This window comes from Heliconius melpomene, chromosome 20, assembly GCF_056956725.1.
Source record: "Heliconius melpomene rosina isolate 202511_hmr_F chromosome 20, ASM5695672v1, whole genome shotgun sequence".
Lineage (NCBI taxonomy): Eukaryota > Metazoa > Arthropoda > Insecta > Lepidoptera > Nymphalidae > Heliconius > Heliconius melpomene.
Window position 1 is genome coordinate 3,685,682 of NC_140408.1, and position 26,687 is coordinate 3,712,368.

Sequence of the window (26,687 nt, forward strand, 5' to 3'; positions counted from 1 at the left end):
TATTATTTAGTAATTTTTAATAAGCATTTGTCTACATCTTCATTCCAGTCTATAAAACCTTGTTTTGTAAGATATATTTTCTCATAAATAAATTTTGATGATTCTGAAAAATTATATTTTTTTTTAGTAAATATTTCAAATTGATTAATTTTAATAAATAAATAAGTAACTACATATTTCAATACAAATAAAATCATAATATTTACCTAATACCCTTAAAAATTCATTAAATGTATCCTGATTTCGTATAATACTAGCAATGTATATATGAACTTTACTATTTCTATTGTGAAATAGATTCAGAACATTTAGCAATGGCTGTAAAATGGATGGATCATATACTATATCTGACCCGATTATAATATCTGGTATTAAATCAGAAGATAGATCATCAATTTCATTCCAATCCAACATTAAAACACCTAAAACATTATAGAGCAAATAATTGAAAATGGTAATATTTTATTACACTAATAATAGTTGAATTTTTTTTAGATATATTATTATAAGGATGAGCTTATTGTTGTAGAGTGGGATATCTGACTCTTGTGACATTTGTGAGTTCAATAGCTACTCAGGAAATAATTATTTACATTTCCTTCCTCCGGTAAAAAAGTATTCCGCAATTCAACACTAAACATATCTTGAAAAGTGGGTAGAATGTTAAAAACCCATTGTCTTAACACTGGGTTCCCTCTGGTTACTTTGATACTGAGTGAAGCAAAAACAAAATATTATAATACTACCTATGATTTTATTTTCAGTTTTATAAAATGTATTTTTATCAATTTGTTGATTGGAAATGCTAGGAAAGTTTATATGAATATTCTCATCAATAGTTTCTAGTACTTCATTATGACAATCAGTCATTAGCATGGATTCTATTCCACAGTGTTTTGCTATTGTGATGCCAGTGAATCCAACTCCAGAACCAAGTTCTAATATTTTTTTGTTAGAAAATATTTGCTCATTACTTAAGGACCAATCTGATAACATGAGAGCAGCCTACAAAACAAAAGAATAATATTGATATTAAGGTAGATTTTCACTATTCTGATACAATGTCTCAAAATTAAATTCAGAGCATAGAACAGAATTGTGAGTCGCATGACTGCTTCTCCATTTCTGTGTATTTATATTTAATATTATCTGTATATTTATAATTCATTTGTTATACTGAATGCCATACAAGTGGTTGGTGCTTGTATTGAAAAGCAAACTTTGACAATGAACACTGCAATCAATGTAACATATTTTTTTGTACAAAATCTATTTGAAGAACTCATCTTTGTTAAATATTTACCTCCCAAGTCTTTAGTCCAGTAGTACCATTGATAACCATATTTTTTGTTTCCTTTATGGTGACAATATTATTCAAATCATTGTTTATTACATAGTATTGGTAGTTATAAATATTTTCATTATTATTCATAGTGGAACATACAAATTTATATATATCATCATGTACTTCTTGATCAGCTTCCAAGATTTCAATCAGCTTTTTAAAAAACAACCTAGAAAAACTTTTATTACAAGGATATTTTTTAAATAAAGATGAATAAATTGTTTGATTTAAGAGCATTGCTTGATTATCCCATGTCAGCAGTTTCATATCACCAGGCTAAAATACCATATATGTATGATAATTATATTAAATATACTTATTTTATAAAACAAAGATTATAAATTGTATAGTAGTTTAGTTTTACTTACTGTAAGATCTACATGTGAACCTTTGTAGAAGCACAGTGTAAGTTTTTTAATTAAATCGTTATTTTTACTCATAATTTTAACTTAATAAATAATAAATATTATTTATACCCTTAAAAAGCAAATAATAAAATTTACTTGTATTGTATGTAAGTAACTGTGTAACTAAATGTAAGAACTATCGCTAATTATGTGAAAATCATTGTTGTAAAGAGCATATGATAGTATTTTACATGACTTAGTAAAAAATACATATGATCGAGATGTTATAGTTTTGTAAACTTTTCTCGTTAATCAACATGAGAAATTGAGAACTGAAAAACAGAGTACTGAGAACTGAGAAATACAAGTGTCAAGTATAAACTCGAATCATTAATTGTGAAAATAGTCCGATTTAATGTTTTAATATTTTTTGCAAGTTTTAACTTAATCTAATATTTTATTATATCAAAGCCTAATATTTTATTATTTAGTACATTTTAAAATTATTGTCTTGATTGACATTCACGAAGTGAACTGAATTGCATACATATACATAAAGGTACGCCTAAAAGTCATAAAATACAGAACAATTTTGAAGGGATAAAAAAGTAAAAAGAACAGATAAAAGAAATATCATATACTTACCTAATAAAAAGACAAAAATAAACGATGTTTTTAAATAACTATATTGTTTACCTATATTATCAGAAGGTTCTTACAATTTCGAAAACTGATTTGTATTCTCTACCATACGAAATAAAATAAAGGTCTGTTTTGTATTTTTTTTACATTACAAATATGTACGAGTACATTAAGACGAAAAACGGAGTTAGCAAGCTTAGACTCTATGCCGACGATATTATTCCAGTAATGTCAAATATGACGTTAATATGCGTCAATTTAAGTCAATGACTGAACTAAGAGGTTATTTCAAAATTTATGTTTTTACTTATTTTCAGCACATACTTTATTTAATTATAACATAATAATATTAATTTTTAGATGTCAGAGAGTAGTAAAGTAACGCAAGATAAGTCACAAGATGGGGAAATCAATCAAGCAAGTGAAAAGAAAGAATCTTGGGGCTATGATTTATATCCTGAAAGACGAGGGACATTTAAGCCATCGGTGTCTAATATAATTTTAGGTAGAGAAGGAAAAGAAGGAATAGAAAAAATGAAATGTGAAAAAAATGTTTACAAGTGTATAAAAGAAAGTAAGTATTTTTATCATAGCAAAGTTGTTAATATTTATTCATAATGTGGAGTATATATTATGTATATGATGAAATTTAGTTTTTATCTTCTAATATACTTTATTTAATGCCTTTTTTAATAATACTTCTATTATTTTATAGGTCCCATTGTAAAGGTTATGATGGCTGCACTCAAAAGCTCTGGTTGGTCAGTTGAAATGTATTAAGTATATGAATTATAATTTATATTAATTTGCAGAATATATTAATATTTTCTTTTTTTGGCAGTCCAATTGACATTAGAAGACATATTTCATGTGAAGTATGTGACTATTCAGTAAGTGGAGGATATGACCCACAGTTAAACCAGGTACAATTTTTTAAAACTATTTTAATTTTTATATATGTATAATATTATTTATATATTATTTTTGAGAATTAGAAATGAATTGTTAAAAATTCATTATTTTAAATGTTTTAAAATGACTACCATAATATATTCAAACAATCTGGTTAAAACAGTTTTATTATAAAAATACAATAATCAAAGATTGTATAAAACATACTCCTTTCACAACTCATTTTCTATAATCTTTAATATATTACATATTAGAGACAGATATTTTCCCAATCATTTTTTTGAGTTCTAGATTTGCTTGAGTCACACAATAAGTCATAGGATGCCATCCTGTTTTAGCATGCACATTTTGTTTAAATAATCAGTTGTGTATTTTTAATGTCTATAGATTGTAGTATGTCAAAATGTATCAACAAGGGAAGGCATGGTGCAAGGTGTATTAACTCATGAGATGATCCACATGTTTGATTACTGTCGTAACCAATTGGACTTTAGGAATATGGAACATTTGGCTTGTACCGAAATAAGAGCGGCTAATCTTACACATTGTTCTTTTGTTAGTGCCTGGTCCCAAGGTGATGCTACTTTCACCAAAATAAAAAAGGCACATGAGGTAATATGAGCAAACCTTTAATTTACTTTAGGTTATCATGTCAAACACATATACCTATTTTAAAATTGGTTGTTGTCTTAGGATTGTGTCAAAACCAAAGCACTATATTCAGTACTAGCTGTACGTCAAATAGAGAAAAAGGAAGCTGTAGAAATCATAGAAAAAGTTTTTCCAAAATGTTACAATGACTTAGAACCTATTGGCCGAAGGATAAGACGAAACTCTGAAGACATGACCAGAGCTTATCGGGAAGCTTCTTACTATGGATATGAATAATTATAGAATAGAAAAAGACGTAGATATGTACATTTTATTGCATTTCTGCAGTAGTTGAAGGTTAAATAAAAGAAATATTAAATTATTTAAAATAATGTCTTTTATTTAAACTATTTACAAGTATAAGTATTGTCTAATTTGATAAATATTCAATACTGTCCCGTAACTAGTAAGTGACTTTCAAAATTATTTGTTCAACCCCAAGCACTAGTAACTATTTGCAATTTAAGTAACGTTTGACAGACAACAATTTTACAAAAATATTTTTTACATTGTTTAATATATTTTTAACAATTTTTAAATTAAACATTTAATAACAATTTAGTACTCCTGAAACATTACATCTTTTATTGAAATAACAAAATATAAGAGCTGGAAAGTTAAACATTTAACATAAGGCCTAGTCAAAAATACACATTAGATGTGTATAGTTAAGTATTTTAAAGTTATTTGCAATTATTACTAAATTGTCGATGAGGTTTATGTTTAATTTTGTTTTTATATACTGGGTTGCTTTAGCTTCACACTGTATCACGCACAGAGCAAGGTAGGCAGAGCGGAAGCTAGTGTTAAGACACTCCATTTCCCATTTTCCGCTGATGGACACTGCGTGTTGAGTGGCGAAATTTAACGCCGCGCTTTGCCTCGACACCAGAGCGAAGGAAATGAAACTATTAAATATTTAATTTCCCCGAGTGTTCAGATCCACAATCTGTCGCTTTTACAGTCACACTTTGTGCTCCCGCACCACGACTGATCTCTTCTACCACTGGGTTCTTCTGAGGACCAAATTACTTATGGGACAAAATTTATGAATTTGGAATTTTGTGCATAGAAAATATTTGTGCTTACATGCTTCGAGAGTTAACGGTGAGCAATTAAAGCAATTCATGTTAACAACAACTTAACTCTACTTCACTGCTATTTACAAATGACTAGAGCAATAAACGTTTATGTCTTAAAAATATTAATAAAATAGAATAACTTTGTTTTGAATGATGTTTATAAGTATGTACATATTTACTACGGCATCGGGAAACAGCATGATAAATAAAATTGAATATTTGTCAAAAATATATAGAGATATTTGAATAAGCTTACACTTTACATTGTTTGTAAATAGAAGTTATATTACATATACAGAATAAATAACAATTTATATATGATATATCTTAAACAACATTATAATAAGTATTTAAATATAACGCCCGTTTGGTTGAAGTAGAGTAGGTAAGCCCGTTTTAAGAATAGAGTCGTAAGCCTAATCACAAAAACCTTTTATTTATCTAATGATACGTTGCAAAAGGCACGGTAATAAGGCATGACGTAGAACATTGTTCAACCTATTGGATGTTGATGGTCCCAATGTTGCTGTAAACTTTTATTGATATTTAAAGGCAATCGTGTTATACAATAATATCGTTTCAGTTTCATATATCGGTCAAGCAGCAAAGAGATTCCAACCATATTTAAACGTTAAAACATATCTTAAGTCATAATATTGTCAATATATCGCAACGCGCTATAATAATTACTATAAGTAGAATTCAATATTAAAATAAAATATCAAATAAATTTATAAAAAGAAAACAATAGATTAAATAATAATGTAATAGGTAATAATAATATAATATAATAGTAGTGGAGAATATAATATTTTAATAATAGGTAGTTATCTAAGTGGTATATATAAAAAAAAATATAGAGTATAAACTAATAATAAAATTACACTTTTTTACAGCTAGAATAGTTACTTGTATCAAGATTAGACGAAGGACGGATGAAATATTACAGAGATAAGAGTAGGTACATTTAAAAAATCTTAAATATTTTATTTAATATGATACATTACATATTATGTATATTTATAATATTCTTGTATATGTATTATTTGCATGATAATAATATAGTAAAAATAAAAAATATACTTCATTAAAATATGTCTTCATATTTTAAAAATTGTATAGGACCAACTATTGAATATTAGAACAATGTAATGTAACAAAAAAAAAAATAAACATTTCAATGCATAACATATTAATAAACTATGAAAATCTAGCAAACAATTATTTAAAACTTAACTATGTGTCAAATATGGTTCAAACATTTTTAATAATATCTAGTAACTTATCTTATATAGGTATTTACAAGTAAATAAATGTCTTAGTGGCTATCTGCCACTCAAAAAAGTCACTCGTGCATCGCCCGATGCGCTTCACTGAGATATGTGGTCCAGTAAATAATGGTGAAGAGTAGGAAACAGAAGGGAAACAATATGAGAGCGAACTTGTCGAGAGCGCCATCCTGGGCGCCACAAAACATGACGCCCCTGTCGACCATAGCGGCGAACCTTACGTAGAAACTTCCAGACGAATCACCTGCTGCCATCGTTTCTAATATTGGCGAGTCCTGAGAAAACAACATTTTATTTAATATTCATTGAAATGCGATGTTCATGTTCTGGCAACACTACATGTTCTAACAATACTTTTTTTTAACTACTTATTCTTTATACATACCTGTGTGCAATGCGATGAAAGCATTGGTGTAAGGTATACCGATATTAATTTTAGCTTAAAAATTTAAATACCTAATACCTATAATATACGAAATAAAATAATATTACGAAAGCTTAATATATCTAGCACTAATTTGTTCAGGTATAGCCTATGAACTGATCTACATCAAAATTCTTTACAATCTACGTTTACTTAAATACAATTTTATTATATAGTAATTGTATTTGTGTTTTAGCCTATTTGGTACTGCTCGTAAGGTGATCCACACAATGGCGTGTTCATTCAACTGTTTTACCTTACTAACTGTTCTCGTTTCACATCCGACTTTATTGTCTCTTCGAAGCCTTCTTTCCGAAGATGTTAACTAAAAATTTGCCTAATTTTAAAATCAAATGACTGAATCTTGTATTTTTATTCAATTATTTACTTATACTTTAAACTAGAGTTATATCTAAACGTTACAATATTAATACACTTTTATTTAGATAATTTAACATCTTTGGATTGAGTTTATTTGTACCTACTGCTTATTATTGTTAATTTTTCATCTATTTGTTATATCTACAAGCATTTTTTTATAATCGGACAGCAGTGCTTGTTATTTTAGCAGGATATTTACCCTCTGTATAGTTTGATGAGAGAACTGTTGTTTAAGCCCTTCATCTTCAACGCTCAGTTGCGGAGAGAAAACACCACCTTGTGGCGTTCCGCTCACTGGCGTGCCTAGTCTCTGCAATTGGACAAGCAGAATGTAAAGTAAAAAAAAGATATAAAAATATTTTCATTTCTATCTTATTAGGTCGTACAGAGGGTCAACGAATATTGATTTGTTTAATATAATATGAACGTAACGCGTAATACTTTTGTATGTACTTTGGTAACGTTGTATAATTTGTATTTAAGAATATGTTTTTCGTTAATAATTTCAAAGCAGCGTAGCTACCACGTGCGTACATTAGTAATCAAAAGTTAGTAAAAAAAAATTTTAAGAGTTCTAAAAATAATCAGTATTTATAATAAGTGTTAAAAATGTAAGCAAAAGCTTTGTCGTTTATGCACCAAGTTAAGTATGTGTATTTATAAGAAAAATGTTGTAGGTACTTTAAAAAAGCGTGATCTCTGCTGTACTAAATTAACATTAAAATTGATTCAAAATTATTTGGAGAGATGATATTGAAATAAATAATTAATAAACTAAAGATATTAATATGCATATAAGTTACAATTGTTTTTAATTTACCTGCGAGTGATTGATATGTAGAGGTGGAGCAAGTTGGGCAGCTGAGGCTGCGCGCCTTAAGTCCTGCCGTCGCCTGCTCCAGCTCTTATCATAACGGATGCCGAACAGCACCACGAAGTACTCCAGCAGAGCGAGGAATACGAATATAGTACAAGAGATCAGCCAGACCTCAATGCATTTTAGTTCTAATGCATCTGGGGAATGAGTGCTGGGGAAACAAGTTATCGTATCGTAAATAATATATTAAAATTTATATCTATTTTTAATAATTTTATGTAGATATATGAGTATCAATTTAAAATATTTTAAGCTAGTCTGGGACTGCAAACGCCAAGGTTGTAGATACGATTTCCATTCGAGGAAATTAAACCACCTTGGAGGAAATATATAAGGAAATATATAAGGAAGTACATATTATTTCAACTAAGGGCACGAGGCTTTGCCCCTGGACATTAAGATAGCTCTTCGATTTTACATTCATTACATAATTACCTGACTGTATCAAACATGGTGACGAGTGAAAGCAGTGTGGTAACAAGTAGCACCATACGACCCGGCACTATCTCAGGTATGACGCAGAAGCTTCCCCACGATATGATGACGAAGAGAGATGATGGCAGGTAGCTCTCAAGGAGGTAGCTCCGCAGCTCCCTGGAAAGTTTGATTCGCAATCTTGCTGCAGAATGTTCACCTGGAAAAATGTATACGTACATATTTAGAAATAAAATAAATACGTATGTGATAAATAAATATGTAAAAGATACGTATGTTTTTTACATAATGTATATATTATATGTAAATAAGTATTTGGTTGATTTTTGTGTAATTTTTTATATAGGACTTAATCTCGATCATAATAGACTAGTGTTAAGTGGTGCCAACTCCATGTCGGGCTTCGCGTTGTAACAGGATCGAGGAGCAGGGAAATGAAAATATTATATAAGTAATTATCTGGTTTTTTTATACATTTAGTTATATGTTTAACAAAGTGTATGTTTTATATATTTATTTGTATTTTGTGTAATTAAAATAAAGGTAAAATATTTAAAATAACTTACAAAAACTTTATGCTTCTTAAATCGAATAGATATCTCTTTTATATTTTCTAAATAAAGGAAATTATGATATTATAAAGCCATTGTAACTGTGATCAGAAGTTTTTTTTATAAATAGCATAAAAACATTTTATAAATAGCATAGAAACAACGTTTGGCTGATACTTTCTAAATTTATGTTAATAGGAAAATCTTTGGAATGGCATTACTAGCACGCGATGAAGGAGCGGCTTCAATATTTTGGCACCTTGTTCCGGATTTATATTATATTGTATAATTTTGTTGTAGTGAATGAATATGAATATACTTATTTAACAAACTATTGGTAGGAATGTTTATATTATAAATATTTATTTTAGAAAACGCACAGACATTTCAATGTAGCGGGAAAATTTTATACGTTTTCTAAAACAAGTATTTTTCTTTCCTAATTGGGGAATAACACTTTAAAATTGTTAAAAATGTTTATACAATTTATGCACTCCCTATTAGTGAACATTAAACATTAATTTATTAAGCACCCTCTAGAATCTAAATAAAGTTATTTTACAAAAGTGAGAAATATTATATGAGTAGATATTTACTATAAATCCATCACCTATCTAAAGAACATTACGATGTTTTATTTACAGAATCACACAATAACAACAAACAATAAGATTTACAAGACACGGATCAATTAATTCAAAGTTTCTTTATTTCTGAAATGTTTATATTAATTAATTATGTTTTCTATAAAATATGAAAATACAGATTAAAAATATTTTTTTTTGATCCGTGACTGGCAAACAGCGGCATGCAAGCGTACAACATTGCGTAGCGTTACTGAGGTAGGTAGTTTAGTAGGTACAAGTGCGCAAACAGAAGCGCAAAGCAATAAATATACATTTACCTTCACCAAAATTTCGAATATGATTACTTTTGTCCGTTACAAATGTGACCACGTATTTCGGGAGGCGGAACTCGCGGCGTTGACCGCCGGCGAGGCCGAACCACGGCGCTACTTCCCGCCACTCGAAACGTACATCTTCTGTTGTGTATTTGTCTATAAAATTGGATTTTTATTGTCGTCTTTGGCTTCGTACAGCTTGGCATTCGAGAATTTTTCATTTTTTTTAATTATGTGAAATATTTCTTTTCATAATAATATCTATTTACGTTTTTCCTATCTATTTACCTTTTTTACGTATATCATGAATTAAATGGGTTTTTGCTGTATATATAGAGTTTTATGTGAAAACTTCCTTAGCGTTTTGGTAAAATAAGAAAATAGTTATTCTGTTATATAAACTTATTAGTTTTTATAATAATGAACACTGGATGTCCATAAATAAATAGAAATATATTAATTGGATTAATGTCAGTATAATATATTTCCGGTAACAGTTTTATCTATGGAACATCGATTAACTAGGTAGCCCAAAGACAAAAGAAAAGATAGATATAAAATAAAGTCGCGAGCTATACCCTAATGGTTAGAGTTTAAAATAATTATACTTACAACTGCTAAAGTCTATAGCGCAATTTTGTACGTCCAATGGATATAGAACGAAATCCATTTCGCATTTAATAGTTATTGTTGCACTGAAAAAAGAAAACAATGTCGTTAATGTTCCATTATTAAAAATATTTGAGCGAAAACCAACTGACGCCGAATGACAATGGAACGGCCTTAATTAGAATGTTAAATATATTATTCGATTTTTGTTATGTTAATAAATTTTCAAAGAATTATATTAATATATAAGAAAATATTAAGATGTCTTTAAGAATTCAGGTATTATCATTTATTTAGTTTCTCGCCGAACCCGTAGCATGGCAGGGTAGGTAGAGCAAACCTAGAGTTAAGACTCCCAAAAATGAACTATAATTATGAGCTGATTATATTATTAATATATGTAATAATTTACATATAAAATATTATTTTTGGATTTTTGTCTTTAGTTTTGTATAGTAAGTCCTCACTTCGTTTCAAATTTTATAACTGTAGGTCCACGGAGAGTAATCTTTAGGTTCTAATTACGTGGTGATCTTTGAGATAAATAGTCTTGATAGATGCGGAGACGGACAAGAAAGTGAATTTATAAGGATTCCGTTATTTTGTTTTGAAGTACGGAACGCTAAAACAGGAGTAATTAATTAAACTGAAACAGAAACACCTACCCTATGCTGACAGAGACGGTGCGATTAGCATACAATCGTAACGAAGCCATTTCTTGTAGGACTGACATTATCTTCATTGTCTGTAACTGCCATATGTAGAGGTCTGGAGTCCAGATCAGTTGTCGGAACTCCCAGGGTAAGTCAATGTAGGGCATGTGATGAGGCATTTTGAGACGTAAATCTTCCCATGAAACTTGCAGGAAAGCGTCTAACGTGATCTCCTTTAATAAAAGAAATTAACACATATTTAAACGTTAGTTGTAACGAGCCTTTAAGAATGACGACGTAGCCGCGGGTTGAAATTCTGCTATGTACAATTTTGTATACGTTTTCTAAAAAGTAATGAATAAGGTATATAGAATTATTTAATTAAGGTATATATATAGATTTTAAATTAATAAAAAGTAATTTAATTAATCGTAAATTTTATTAATTTCATTTTAATACGCATTAAAAATAATAAGTTGAGAGGAGGAAATAATTCTTCAATAGCTTAGGTTATATTTACTTTTTTACTTTAACATAAGGTATCATGTTTTCACGGAAGTATCATATTAACGTCCGGACGACGACAGGTGGGCTGTTAGTTCCGAATATAACACAGATCCACACCCTGTTTATGTCGCATAACCAGAGATTTTAACCTTATTTGTAAATAACTAGATAGTTTTTTTTTCGGATTTTAATGAGTAAATACTTCAAATATTTATAATAATATGAAATTATAATAATAGCTCTACGTCTACTCTGTAAGATAAAGAGGTGCTGACAAAAAAACATAAAAAAAATATCTTGAAAATTTTAATAATATACTACTCTAGTTTGTTGGAGGTTTTTTAAGGGCTTGAGTATTATTTTATACATGAGGAACGAATATTATGATTGATTTTAATTTCAAATTAAATATATATTTTAATAATAAATATTTTAAAACAATTAATTAACCCTGAAAACAGTACTTATAGTGTCATATTATTAATACCTCTCTATTCTCGTCTACTCCGGAGACTCTGTTGACGTTCACCCCGATGTAGACCGTCGTATTTTTACCTGCAAAAGTGAAATTACAATCAGACCTTGATTTTCATTGAAACGCTATAAACTGTTGCATAGATCGTTGTTAGGGTAATTTTCCAATAATAGCTAAGCTTCATTATTGGAAATACAAAAAATAATGGATTACCGACATTAATTTAACTTTAGAATAAAATGTAACAATAAGATAAAATGTTCACTTCAAAAAAAATTGTACCGTAAAATCACAATAAATACTGTTAATATCATATGTATGCTTATTTTAGTCTGACATCCACATTTTATGCTATATAACATTCTCTGCAGAATAAAAATAAAAATTGTTTTCCGCCTACTTTATGGACATGAGGATCTTAACTCTCAATTTTATATAACCAGACTATGAATTGGATTTGAATGAACAACTATCACATATAGTTAGGTGACGATAGAATCGACATGAATAATTTCAACAAAAATTCTGCTAATCGACGAATACAATTGATAGGCATGTACCACAGTAGTTTATTAATGTAATCTACCAATGTCGAACTACCTGTAGGATATTCAAGCGTTAATTTATAAGACAATGTAATACGATACAATATATAACTAATTTTATTTAAATTGGTTTTTTAATTACGCTTTTCATTTGTGGATCACGACCCTTATCAGTGGCTTTGCGGCGCACGTTGGAGATATCACCGATACTCGCCCGTCTTTACTATCGGGCTTGTTCGAATATAATAAAATTTAACCGAGCTACCTATTTAATGAAAACCCTTTAATTTGTCAAGATAATAATATAAGTTTATTTAAGGCTAGTCGTGGTGCAGGGACACTAGTCGACTGTAAACACGACAGGTTCGATTCCTACTCGAGGATATGAAATATTTTAAATTTTCATTTCTTCGCTCTTGTGTAGAGACAAAGCGCGGCGTTGAATTCCGCTTCTCGACACGCAATGCCTACAGAATTTGGCGGTAAATGGAGACTTGAGTGTCTCAATACCAGGCTCCGTCTGCCTACCTTGCTACATGCGGAATACAACATGAAGCTGAAGAAGAAGAAAGATGAATAATATAATAATACCAAACGTTTTCAATAGATTTTTTTAAAAATCATCAATTTAGCGGCGTAGATATGAACTATTCAAAACTTGGTGACCTTGTTACTGTCAAAGAATAACATTTTAAATCAATTGGCATTATTGTAATGGATATTGGGGTTCCGTGAAAATTAATACATTAATTTATAACCAAACCTATTTTGTCTAATTTATGTAAGAAGCACTATCACGCTGTTATTATATTGAAAAATGATAAATATGTGTAAAACTAATATTAGACACGCTCTGTCCATAACAAATTACAACTTGAGTAATGATTGGTAGGAGGGCCGACAGTTTCGCTGAATAACGTCCGGTCTAAAGTGGATGGCTGTCCAGTTTAGTCAAATCATCAACGTATGCCAGAATAAAAAAAAAATCTAAAAATAGATTCCGTTAAACTAAATGTAGTTAGGTTTCTAAAATAGGGCGGTGCTTGTTTGCGGTATCACCGTGACCTTTGCCTTAACAAGTACCTGTCGTAAACATCCATTGTGGAAAATTAATTTTGTAACAATCTATATGAACATTATATCTAAGTATATTGTAAAGTCTTGAGGCCAGTTTTGAGGCCAGTCGTGCAGGAGCACAAGCCTGAGGCTGTAAATGCGACAGGTTCTGACGTCGGTTCCCTCTTGAGTATATGAAAAAATTAACATATTTAATATTTTAATTTTCTCCCTTTGGTACCGTAAAGCGCGGCGTTGAGTTTCGCCACTTAACACGCAATGCCTCAAGAATTCAATGGAAAATGGGGAACAGAAGTATCTTCAGGAACGGAGCGTCTTACCACTAGGTTATAATAAACTAAATAATAAATAAATATATGATAAATAAATAAACCAAATAATGTATAGGTAAGTGACGTACATACCGGGTGGAATGTTTCTACTGTAGTTAGTTGGAAGTTCATATGAATGGTGGCCCATATACAGGATCTGGCTGAAAAAAAGTTTTCATAAATTAAATACAATATATGTATAGCTAGACTCTTAATTGAAAAATTGGAATTGGTGTTGATTATTATATTTTTTTTTATACTTTAATATTTCTTTTTTTAGTTTATAAATCATATTATATTAGTAGGTTTATTAATATTTTTGCAGTGTACCTAATCCCAGAGAAAATCTAAACTTAAAATAACTTGGTTTAAACGATTTACCAAAGCTAAAGCTAAAAATGCATTCATACCGCGGCTAAAGCCAAATATATATTTACCAAGGAGTCAAATAGCAGAAAAACATAGGCCAATGAAGAATATGGATGAGCTGAAGATTGCATACTAATAATACCCTGGGATCCGGCCGTTGAATCCTGCATATACCAGTTTTCTTAATTAAACCTATATTAATGAATAATACATGATTAGTAGAACAGATTACACCTGGGTTGCCTGGAAGAATCCTGCCGCAATCACCTTTAATTACATTTTTTCGTAACTCGTTTTTGGAGAAAATTGCACCAATACGTTTTTTATATGAATCGCACATCATTTGAAAGATAATCCCATAAGAAATTGGAAAATTAAGGGTTGCCAGCTCTCAGTCTGCCGCAAGTCTAGGGTTGCCTGGTTTAAACATGTCACTAAATGTTAATAATTTGCACTCATGTGTTTTTTTAATGAATTATATATCAAATTAAAGCTTATTTTTTTCTGAACACTATAAAACAGGGTTGCCTGGAAAATTCCTGCCGCAAACAGGGGTTGCCAGCGTTTGAAATATTTTATTCCGGTTCCGTTTGACTATGAGAATAGACGATGAAATGCGCGGCCTGCCTCATATTTTAAAGTAAAATATTATATAATAGAAGGTCAATCTTAAAATTAATGTTTATTCTAATTGTTCACCTGTTAAATGATGATTTTAATCATATTAAGTACACGCAGAAAACTATTTAAAGATCATGGGGCAGAAGAAATCATCCTTATTTTTAAAGTAAAATAATGAATCTATAATATTGAGTCTTTGCAAAATCTATTTTCTAAATACTAATATTTATTTATTAATTTAAATTACCATTTTGAAACAATTATATTATCTAGTTAAATAAATGTTTACAAATATTGATCTACTATAAACTATTAATATATATACATATACATCACTAGTGGACCCGGACGCGGCTACGCCTGCTTCAACTATAAGAATATTTATTAAATATATTCATGAAATTATTTTCAATTCTCAATAGAATAGAAAATATAAGCTCAAATAATCAAAAAGAATAATAAGTAGATACACATTATTAGAAAAAAATATCTGAGTTATTGAAATGAACTAACAAAAGGATTAAAAGTAACTAAAGGATAGGTATTCTTAATATTAGAAAAAGTACCTAAAGTTTTCCGTACGTGCGTACATAGATATCAACTCTACGAAATAACTAAACATTTCTCTCTATTAAGTAGGATAATTTTAGCGGGCAATATCAAATAAAATAAGAAGAGAATCAAAGTGTATTTTAAATTAATTATAAACAACAAATAAAGTTCGAAAATGTATGAAAATTTATAAAACCGTCAACGTCATCTGCCCGTTCGCGTCGGTCATACTGTGCCGCCCGCTAGGTGGCTAGGTCATTTGGAATCAGTGACATCTCCTTAATTACTTATTAGTATGTTATACAGTAAACTATAATTTCAATCTAGATAAAATGCTAAAAGTGACTATTATATTTATTTTCATAAGGATATAAGGATGAATATCAAAACGTCGCGGTAGCGGTCGCGTAGCAACGACGGTTGTTATTAACATGGCAGAATAAATTGCATGTCAAATTAGAATGTACTTTAAAATATATTAGTATATATGTGTAATGTAATGCAGCTTTCATACAAAACAAAAACAATGAAAATCGGACCAGTAGATCCAGAGATCTTAGCGTTCAAACAAACAAACAAACAAACAAACAAACAAACAAACAAACAAACAAACAAACAAACAAACAAACAAACAAACAAACAAACAAACAAACAAACAAACAAACAAACAAACAAACAAACAAACAAACTCTTCCGCTTTATTATATTAGTATAGATGTTCCCTTAATATAATGAAGGGTGACCATTATTGCGGATATTTTTTTTATTAATTATATTGAAAAATACATTTCAATGAACTCTCTCTCTTCGTCCTCTACTTGTTTGATTTGACAAGGCTTGCCGCAATTTTTTTTTTCTCACGCAGTTTTTAATAATTTGCATAGGAAAGAAATATATATAATAGAATTATAATAAACAAAACTAAGTTAGCAAAATAAATTCGAAGAAAATCTGACAGTAATGCCGACTAATAAACGCTATTTACGGTTTATGACCAAGAGTCGGCAAATATCAATTAGTTGGCTATTTTTTACTATAGATAAACATTTTGCGGCGCGATACAAAGCAAACCAAATGCAATAAAATTATTTTCGAAGATGTATTGTTTCTAAATGCAATGAAAGTGCAGATGGCCAAATGAGTTGTTTTTGAGCATATTACTTAGTTACTTACCTTTCGTTTTGGAGTAAAGACGTTTTTACTTGACAAAAATGAAGATGTGTTTTTTGTGCGGCAGGAGTGAAAATGTGATAGAATTTAACAAGGAATCTCTCCAAAAGTGTAAAATTATGTTATTGTTTCGCCAAAAAATGAATTTTAAATACAGTGACATTTTTTTAAATAGTGACACAATGCACAGTTATCATTTACAGTATTACAAAAAGTTCATTGTTTTAAAACAAAAATATAAAGAAGTATTTTTTAATTATTTTCTAATGCAAAACGTAAGTATACTTTAATATTTAATATTATATAGTTTAATAAAATGTAAACAATTGTGGCCGTGGGAGTTGCCTCAGTTTTGATTATACTAAGTTAGGGACGTTAGTGAGTGATTACGCTTTATTATAATTATAAGAACAATTCTTTCAGACCTAAATACCTTAAAAACTATCAGCATAGACGGAGAAGTTCTTGCTAGCGACATTTTTTTATCTATATTTTTTAATAGTTTTTATTAGTTGAATAGTTTTCATTTACTTTGCAAAAACGTAAATATTCGTACCAAAAAGATGGGCGCCATAGTTCTTTCTACGGATACGGACGGCGTTGTCAAATCAAACAAGCAGAGGGCGAAGAGAGAGAGAAAGATTGTTTATTGAAATGTAATTTTCCACATTTTCTTAATTAATAAAAAAAATATCCGCGATAATTGTCACCTCTCATTATATTAAAGAAACATGTTGTAATTAATACCTTATAGTAGATCGATATTTGTAAACATTTACTTAATTAGATAATTTAGTTGTTTTAAATAACCCTTTTATTTAACTAAATATTATTATTTATAAAATAAATTTTGCGAAGACTCAATATTATGGATTATTATTTTACTTGAAAAATAAGAATGATTTCATCTTTAAATAGTTTTCTGCGTGTACTTAATATGATTAAAATCATCATTTAACAGTTGAACAATTAGAATAAACATTGATTTTAAGATTGACCTTCTATTATATAATATTTTACTTTAAAACATAAGGCAGACTGCGCATTTCAGCGTCTATTCTCATAGTCAAACGAAACCGGAATAAAATATTTCAAACGCTGGCAACCCCTGTTTGCGGCAGGAATTTTCCAGGCAACCCTGTTTTATAGTGTTCAGAAAAAAATAAGCTTTAATTTGATATATAATTCATTAAAAAAACACATGAGTGCAAATTATTAACATTTAGTGACATGTTTAAACCAGGCAACCCTAGACTTGCGGCAGACTGAGAGCTGGCAACCCTTAATTTTCCAATTTCTTATGGGATTATCTTTCAAATGATGTGCGATTCATATAAAAAACGTATTGGTGCAATTTTCTCCAAAAACGAGTTACGAAAAAATGTAATTAAAGGTGATTGCGGCAGGATTCTTCCAGGCAACCCAGGTGTAATCTGTTCTACTAATCATGTATTATTCATTAATATAGGTTTAATTAAGAAAACTCGTATATGCAGGATTCAACGGCCGGATCCCAGTCTATAATATTATAGAAGTGGGATGTTTTACGTTCTCGACTTATCCGCGCTAAGACGTCGGCTTAGCAGTTTATTTGTAGAAATATCTTGTAACTTTGCAGTACATGACTAATTTCTTGTCTTGAACATTTTTAACATTTATTTCTTTAAAATTTATAATTGAGAATTTTGCATATATACGAGAATAAGTATATAAATGTATTAAAAAAAACCGTGCGAAAACGGCGTATTTAAATATTGCATGATATTATGTATTCCTAACTTCAACTTCCTTTGTTGGTATCTATATATTTCATGCTGTAAAAAAAAATAACAAAATGTCAATTATATCTCCTGAGTTCGTTTGTATGGAATCCTGGAAAAGTAATTAATTAATTTTCTTCTACTGTAGAATAATCTGTTAGGCCAAGCACTACTCTGGCATCGATATATTGAATTTTCTGCGAATACTCATTGAAATTCGATCTATATTTCAAATATTACCAGGTTTCTCTGAAGTGAGAGCAAATTGAAGTAAAAAAAATATAATAATATTAAGATTGCTTTTTCTTGAATATTGATTCCGTAAAAGCTGTGTAATCAATCTATGTAAATTGATTATTCCTTTCATTGCAATAGTTAGGTCCAGTGAGACAGGGTTTAATGAAATTAAAATCGGTTAAGTGCGAGTCAGATTACGCCCACCGACACCTTCGTACCAATTTCAGAATAGATCAGCGGGAAGTACGCAACTTGATACTAATAACGAGAAAATAGTCTCAATAGACAACAAAGTAATTCTATTAGGGGTATGTTTTAACTTTTTGAGGTACAAAACCCTAGAAAGTAGGTTAAATTCGAGTCAGACTCGCCAACCAAAGGTTGTGTGCCAATTTTAGGACTAGATCAACGGGAAGTATAAAAGTTGACAAAATTAAGTTAGCGGGCTTATGAAAAGAACTAGAATTATAAGTGTGTAATAGTTTTTATCTACAATATAAATGTAAACAACCATTTTTCGGATTTTTCGGTAATTTGTACGGCAAGTTCCCATGTTTACTAAATATCTATAAAAATACTTGTAAAACAGACAATAAATATCACTAAATTAGACCCTAATAAGCTTAAGCTACAATGTGCATATGCAAGAAGTTCCTTGCCCTAAAAATATTATTTTCACCGAAAAAATTGCTATATCTTTAACAATACTGTAAGCCAGTAGGTAATACTAGTAACCTTGACATTATATACCATTGCTCCTGACCAGTCAAGATCAATTAAGACCACCTTCTCTTAATCCTGTTAAGATAATGACGTGCCCGGTAAAGTCTGAATGTACATAAGGCTGTGTTACACAAGGTTATATAATAAATAACATCGATAGTGCTACGTAATACCTACATGCCATTGAAAATGGGATGTTTTTAAAAGTAAATATTTTTAGTTTTAATTTTAAAATGGATAATTTATATTAATTTACCTACCTAAATAAATTTCTATAGTTAGTAATTTCTCGTTTTGCCCCTAAAATCAGGTACGCTTTGCCTTGTTACTAGAGCGAGGAAAATAAACATATTAAATAATTAATTTAGCAACTGCCGCCTTTACAATGAAACGTTTGTGAATTTCGACATATATTTAATTTTTATTCTCATTGAAATTTCAGAAATATTTTCTATTTGTAAAATTTATTGTTATCTTCCGTTTGAAGTAGACAAACAATATGTTGCTAACCGTTTATAAACGTCGCTAGTGCAAGTTTAACTGCGCGTTAACGTTTCGCGGACATTTAATGCCTCTATTTTCCAGCCTTAGTGAAGTTTTAAAATAGATTAAAAGCTTCTTGAGGATTATTACAAGCAAAGTACACCTTTATTGACTTTCGACATCTTTTTATTTTATAAACAAGCTTATATATTTTTTTCCTTTTTTAGGTAAAGGTAACCTAGTGTTAAGATATTGACTTGAAGTATTGCGTGTTGAGTAGCGGAACTAAACGCCGCGCTTCGTCTTGGTACCAGAGCGAAAAAATGAAAATATTAATAAATATTTTTATTTCATTTGTACTCGGAGCAATGAATTATTAATTGTCAGTATTAAATAGATTAAGTTATAAAATTATTTCAATTTATAATGATATTAAACTGTGGCAGAAGTCTCCACAATATTTGCACCTAATGGTATAAAACATATATTAAAAAAGTCCGACAGCATAAACGCTAAAAAGAAAAAACAAACCCTACAGTTTAGAATTTTGCCAATAGTACCTGATATTGAAAAATTATTCCATAGAGATTATTTTGTAATTTATAAACCCAAGGAAAATATCTAATTCAACAGAAAAATTAAGAGTCAGAGTTCATTCAAATGTTACAGAGCCCCTTAAGAAAATTTTAAGCTTTTGGGCTTTTTTTGTTCGATTTTTAGTTTTTATGCTGTCGAGTTACTATTTTTCCATTATTGATTGTTTTACTTACTTGGTATTAATCTATCTATATATATAAAATCGAAAGGTCACTCATTCATCACGAAATCTCAGAAACTACATGTGCTAGGAATCTGAAATTTTGCATAGGAGTTACTTATCGGACCTAGGTGCTCGCTAAGACGGGAATTTGCAATATTCGACTTCTGAGTCTCAAATTTTGCATAGACGTCACTAGGACGTAGCCATGGAGACAGAAATTAATAATAACATACTTCACGCGGGTGAAACCGCGAGCGGGCCGCTAGTATATCTATAATTGTTTTTAACCCCATGTATATCCAATGTGGACAAAATAACCTTAAATATTTCTATAGAATATTTTCCTGTCTTAGAAATTTCAAGTTTATTGAATTTTGGAAGTATTATGAAATAATAATTGTCATGGACGTAAGACAAAACACGTGGACGTGAACAACAAATGGGATTAAAAAAATATGATGATGATGATGATGATGATATACTCGTATATATATTACAACAACACGTTTTTTTCACATCACAATCTATAATGTATAGATAAGGATGAACGTATCGAATATTGTCATTTATGTAATAAAAAACATAACGGTATCATTTTACATAAACTTAGCAAGATTATAGCGTTAATATAATTATGTTATTGTTACCAAATAGCTAACTGGAAGTAAATAACCGTTAAAATTCTGGACTGATTAAACTATCAGCATGAAACATGTATATGCCTACGTTAGAATTTTAGAATATAATTTTATAAGGATGCGTTAATTCCCAATAAAAAGAAATTTAAAAACTATGAATAGCATTTGAAAATTAGAAAATTAGCACAAAAGTACATAATAATATATTTTTTAGCTCACACAGTATCCCGCTCACAACCAGGTAGACATAGAAAACCCAGTGTTTAGGCACTCCGGTCCCGATTTTCCGCCGAATTGCGGGAAAATTGTGAATGTCTTGTAATTTACTTGTTTTATTTCGCCTGCGCTATTATCCTATTTGGAAATGTACCACAAAATTTTGCATTATATATATTTTTTGCTAATAGTTACTACAAAGTCGTCGTTATCATTAAACTAAATGTAAATGTTTGAATGGTATATTGTTTAACTTAGCGGAAGTATGTTCCAGAAATATATATTGTCATTGAACTCTTGTCAATGTGCAAGTTTATAACCGGTTTTTTTTATTTTATGTTAAATAATTAAGTACGAGGATAATTAGGTATATAATGTAATACAATTCCTAACTAAAATCTTTATATTTTATTTATTTTAAAATGAATTATGCCCATTGAAAGAAACTTTCAGTCTAGTAGTCAAAGTCGAAGTCAAATGGTGAAACGTACTATTATTGGGCGAAAAGTAGAAAATAAACTGATTTGGTTGCCACAAAATTTTCTCTACCGACTCTAGAAATATAGAAGTGATTTAAAAACTAAACTTATTAAAAATTGACAAAAACTCTAACAACATTTTGTTCTATAGCCAAAATGTAAAATTTAGTCTAATGTAGAATACACATTTTATTTATTAATAAACAATCAATTATATGGTTATTTAGTGAGTTGTAATGGGTTCGACAGCAGATAGTCGCAGGTATGTGTTGGCAGAGGGCCAGGCCGTCTGCAGAACAGCCCCAGATCTTTTGACACATCAGAGGATCCTCTTTAATTTACACGGCGTAACCTGAGGTTAAACAGACACTTCATCTCCGACGTCGAAGCCATATGTCATATTGTAATTGCAAATAGAGTCGACAGTTTTGCAATGCTCTCTATTAGATTGACTGTTATTATAGATAGTTTAATCGATATTTATTATGATTTCGTTTCGTTGTTGGCATCTTGCCTTTTGCTGTCTATTTAGTAATAATTGCAGGTAATTTTCATGTGTAGATTTATGGTTATTATACTGTATACTTAAATAATTAAAAAATATTTAAACATTTTCAGTGTAAAACGTGCATATAATGAGGAATTAAACCTACCTTTTTGGGTATTAATCTTCCACATGTAGAGCTATTAAATGTCAAGAAGCAGATTTTTCTTCTATACTCGGATAAATCTAATACGATTAGCAAACATTTTTCCCTATTCCAAATAAAATATGTTAACTATTTTTTCCTATAATATAAGTTAATTTATCTTTCATAATAATATAAAATAGTAAAATTAGATTTTGTAGAGAAAGTACCGAAATATTCAAGGTTGTCGCAAGAAAATATATAGAAACTGTAAGTAGTTCAATATTTATAGTACAAAATTAGGACATACGTTTAAGAAGATGCATCTATGAATACGACAGACTTACGTACAGTGGTGCAATGATAGGTATTCGGAGCAAGGGTTTATTTCTGTTGTCACAGTTATCCGACCCGCTGGTTTATATTTGGATTTATAATGACGCAGATGCTAACTGGTTAATTTTGGCGCCATTGAAAGGCTATTGTTGTCATTAAAACGAAAATGTTATCGTTATATATTAGTTTTACGAGTACACTCGTCCATTGTTTTCATATCTTCTGTAAAATTGGAACATTAAAATGTTTTTTTCATTTTCCTCGTCTATTTTCTAGCTTTTAAGCGTTTAGAAATATCTTTAGTATTGTTGCGAATGGACTTCTTAACCTTAAATTAGGTAAAGCGTGTCGAATACGTGTTTAACTTATTGTAAACACGCCTGTCAAAAAAATATGTATTTAAAATAATACAAAATGTATATACTTACATCACGAAAATGTCAACGTTGACAATTGTTGTATTGACAGTTACGTGTCAAAAACTAATATGTCACCAGAATAAGAAAATGTCAGTAGACATATTGTTTTTTTTTTAAATTGGTTAGATTTATCTTTAAACAGTTAGCGTAAGTATTGAATTCAAAATCCATATTATATTAAATTTATTTTAATTGTTTGTTTTTGTTAATAAGTTGTTTAATTCTCATAATTTATATAGTGTTTATAGAAATCAAGAGGCCAGCCAGTGCAATGGATGGTTAGTGCTTCTGTCTAACAATTATTTTCTGTTTACAGCCATAATTTCCAATATTTATTGATATTATAATAATATATGCTTTTTCATCAAAGCTCACTCTCTCAGTAAATTCAGCTTAAATCGTTAATTTCCTGCATGTTTTGAGTTCAAGGTTTCAGTGGTTTGTTTGTTTCTCTTGATTGCTCTTAGTTTGTCATCACGTTTGGTTACGATTTTGCGTCATTGTGACGCGTTATGCAGAGCCCTTTAAATTAAGATTAATATTTACTTGTTTAGATTATTCCTTTTTTTAAAGTTTTTGGTGATTTTTTTTATTTTATTTTCTTATCATTTACTTAATTCATTCATTCTTCAATTTGAAGTAATCTAAAAATGAAATTTATTTATTTATAAAAAATACTATTCAATGATATAATATGTTCTAGAAATAGATATAGATATATATAGAACAAAAAATATTCATTTGAAAATTAAAAATATATTTTTTTAGATTACTATAATGTAGGTATACAAAATATAGGTATTTATCATTTTTGGTGATTTCTATACTTTCATAAATTATTAAGACACTTTCTATACTGTTTTTATAGAGCTAGTGGTTTATTTGTATTAAAATTTTTACTGATGGAATTTAATTAATTTATAATAATCATAATAATAATAAGCCTAAGACCGAGATGGTTGGCGCTCCTTGAGAGAGCCTATGTTCAGCAGTGGACGGTGATAGGTTGATTAAAATCATAAGTTATTTCCCCTCACTTGGGAACCCACAACCATCGCGTAATGTTTGAGTTAGATACGATTGTTAACCGAAACATAGTTATTTAAATAGCTACCTACATATGTATTCTTAGAAACAACTACATATTTTCAATGTAAAATATCCACCATATTCAGCGAACTTCTTGTCGTATAGGATAATGTTTATATTGAAAGTTTTGGGGTTTCCCCGTTCTCATTACATAAAATGTAGTAGATATTGGATTTTGCCGCTGAATAAGCAACCCCTTACTTAAAGTAGAAAACAGGATAGCAGCATTATCTATACGTTTTCTTAGTTTAGTCTCGTTAAACGATTTCTTGAATATTACTTATATGCTAGTCCAATAATAACAATCCGACTTTATAACTAAAGTAAAACAAACTTGTAAGGGGGTTTAATAAGCTTTACTTTATTTATATCTCAATTTAGGTATTCCTAATATATAAAAAAATCTAGTAGCTATATTTCTATAAATTATTAAATTTTCATTTGAGTCCATCGCGGTGCATTAGGTCAGCGTCTGACTTTAAAACGTCGTTGTTGATTCTACCTCAATTAGAAAATATTAATATTTTAAGTTAAATTATTTTAATTTTGCCGTTTCAGTAAGATGAAAGTTCAATTTTAAGATTTGAGTTCCGCCCCTAGAGTCCGAATACGATAGAAAGCAGAAACTTGGCGTAGGAAAGGGCGTTAAACTGCAAAATAATTTTAACAGACAGCTAAAAAGATATTTCTGCCACTCTATACGAAATGCCTCTAAAATTAGTCATTGATTTCTGTCTGCATACCTTACAGAAAGAGACAAATGGGACAAAATAAAAAATATCTAGTAATAACTTAGAAAAAAGAGAGAATAATCTAAAACAAAATTAATTCTGTAAGATCGTTGCACCTGGCCAGCTCGTCTAGCCAGTGAAATGTTTATGTCAACAACGAGTAATGCCAAACGACCAGTCTCCTCAAGATCAACCGACCCCACTATACTAAGAGCTCAGTCTTGCCAGATGTACATTTGAGAAAAATGTATGTTTATTTTTGTTTTAGCATTTTTTATTTCGATGATTATGTGCACAATTTTCAAATTTTCTTTACGGAGCTCAATAGGGTGTCCTTGGAATTATTTAAAAAAAACATTAAGATAACGTAATGGATTGCGCGCATTTATTTCAATATATTATTTAAGTTAATTTAATTGCTATTTAATATAAAAATTGTAAATGCTTCTGAATCATGATTTGCAATTTAATGAAAATAATAAATTATATTGCACTCATGTTTATTAATTAAATAAAATATATTATACTCGTACCAGACTTCCACAAAGTCAAGAAGTTTGCCAAAAGAATATAGTCCAAGGTAACATTGACAAATGCAAACTAATATATTTACATTAAGTATTAAATTATTAACTTTGTATTACTGAGTCACATAAATCGACATTTTTAGTTAATTAATTTACCAAAAATATATAAAAATAGTTTATTTAAATTGATGTGATCGTATATAGTATTGCGACTCTAACGCAATTGTAATAAGCGTACGCCTTGTTTCGCATCAAATTTTATTTTCGTAGCTCACTCGAGGTCCCTGTAGCTTCAGCCAGACTTTAATCTCTAAAATAATCTGTCATTGATAATACAAGAAACAAGCGTAATGGTGATATCAATTACGTTCTTTAACATCAATTAGAGCAACGAACCTAGCACATTCTAGAAGTTCTCTATGGGAGGAGACAGAGTCACCGCCACCCGAGGTGAGAAGCGCCAGCAGCGGCATCAGCAGCGTCCACATGGCAGGTTACGGCCCCGGGGGCCACCGGCGCTCGTCGCTCGCGCACTCCCGCACTGTATACACTCTGCACATGATCAGCTCACGAGGCACATCACAACTCTTCGCGAGCTAGCAGCAGCTGGAGACCACGGGTCGAGGTCCGAGGAGCAGAGAGCGCGGCGCGGTACTGCGCTACTCGCGATGTAGCGGCGGGCGGGCGCGGGCGCGGTCACGGGCGCAACCTTCGCTTCCGCGCGATCTCACCCTATGATGCGACGCCGGCGAGCATTATGTGCTACGCAATCGGTTACGCACCTGGCCCTAGTGACGGCTGTGACGGCGCATAACTCCGGACTGCTCTTTATGCTTGCTAATATTTATATCAAGTTAAGGATGTCAACGTAACCTTGCACCGTCCACGCCATCAGGGCGATACACGATACCATGAATAAATTTCAAATTTGATT

At 30.1% G+C, this 26,687-nt stretch overlaps 3 protein-coding genes across 10 annotated transcripts; 1 reads left to right on the forward strand and 2 right to left on the reverse strand.

The window, feature by feature from the left end:
* Positions 1-2,133, reverse strand: LOC146527593 (protein-lysine N-methyltransferase EEF2KMT). Of its 2 annotated transcripts, none has more exons than XM_085204135.1 (5): positions 1,714-2,133; positions 1,304-1,621; positions 747-1,005; positions 207-422; positions 1-103 (listed from the first exon to the last, which is right to left on the reverse strand). In XM_085204135.1, exons 1-5 carry the CDS (start codon positions 1,783-1,785, stop codon positions 3-5), a joined length of 966 nt encoding a protein of 321 aa, XP_085060261.1. In that variant the 5' UTR covers positions 1,786-2,133; the 3' UTR covers positions 1-2. The 2 variants fall into 2 exon arrangements, with proteins under 2 accessions (XP_085060261.1, XP_085060262.1); XM_085204136.1 differs by having other exon boundaries at positions 1,304-1,514; positions 1,714-2,124.
* A 325-nt stretch (positions 2,134-2,458) lies between these two features.
* Positions 2,459-4,229, forward strand: LOC146527594 (mitochondrial inner membrane protease ATP23 homolog). The gene is made up of 6 exons (XM_085204137.1): positions 2,459-2,616; positions 2,695-2,908; positions 3,050-3,095; positions 3,176-3,257; positions 3,634-3,858; positions 3,940-4,229. Exons 2-6 carry the CDS (start codon positions 2,695-2,697, stop codon positions 4,132-4,134), a joined length of 762 nt encoding a protein of 253 aa, XP_085060263.1. The 5' UTR covers positions 2,459-2,616; the 3' UTR covers positions 4,135-4,229.
* LOC146527595 (glycine receptor subunit alpha-4-like) lies at positions 4,212-26,687 on the reverse strand. 7 transcript variants are annotated; one of them, XM_085204132.1, is made up of 11 exons: positions 26,150-26,686; positions 14,108-14,171; positions 12,094-12,161; positions 11,112-11,332; positions 10,450-10,532; positions 9,841-9,993; positions 8,386-8,584; positions 7,894-8,101; positions 7,273-7,383; positions 6,949-7,017; positions 4,212-6,543 (listed from the first exon to the last, which is right to left on the reverse strand). In XM_085204132.1, the coding sequence occupies exons 2-11, from the start codon at positions 14,160-14,162 to the stop codon at positions 6,325-6,327; spliced, it is 1,386 nt and encodes a 461-aa protein (XP_085060258.1). In that variant the 5' UTR covers positions 14,163-14,171; positions 26,150-26,686; the 3' UTR covers positions 4,212-6,324. The 7 variants fall into 7 exon arrangements, with proteins under 7 accessions (XP_085060258.1, XP_085060253.1, XP_085060254.1 ...); XM_085204127.1 differs by having other exon boundaries at positions 14,108-14,175; positions 26,150-26,685; XM_085204128.1 differs by having other exon boundaries at positions 9,868-9,993; positions 14,108-14,175; positions 26,150-26,684.

Excerpts from the sequence above, each read along its gene's own strand:
- LOC146527594 (XM_085204137.1), top strand. The coding sequence starts at position 2,695 with ATGTCAGAGAGTAGTAAAGTAACGCAAGATAAGTCACAAGATGGGGAA. Across the intron at positions 2,909-3,049 it reads TTACAAGTGTATAAAAGAAA|GTCCCATTGTAAAGGTTATG; the intron begins GTAAGTATTTTT and ends ATTATTTTATAG. Across the intron at positions 3,096-3,175 it reads GCACTCAAAAGCTCTGGTTG|TCCAATTGACATTAGAAGAC; the intron begins GTCAGTTGAAAT and ends TTTTTTTGGCAG.
- LOC146527595 (XM_085204127.1), bottom strand. The coding sequence starts at position 26,241 with ATGTGGACGCTGCTGATGCCGCTGCTGGCGCTTCTCACCTCGGGTGGC. Across the intron at positions 10,533-11,111 it reads ACCGTCTCTGTCAGCATAGG|TGCAACAATAACTATTAAAT; the intron begins GTAGGTGTTTCT and ends TTCTTTTTTCAG. Across the intron at positions 9,994-10,449 it reads CGCTATAGACTTTAGCAGTT|ACAAATACACAACAGAAGAT; the intron begins GTAAGTATAATT and ends CCAATTTTATAG.
- LOC146527593 (XM_085204135.1), bottom strand. The coding sequence starts at position 1,785 with ATGAGTAAAAATAACGATTTAATTAAAAAACTTACACTGTGCTTCTAC. Across the intron at positions 423-746 it reads AACTGAAAATAAAATCATAG|GTGTTTTAATGTTGGATTGG; the intron begins GTAGTATTATAA and ends ATAATGTTTTAG. Across the intron at positions 104-206 it reads TGAATTTTTAAGGGTATTAG|AATCATCAAAATTTATTTAT; the intron begins GTAAATATTATG and ends ATAATTTTTCAG.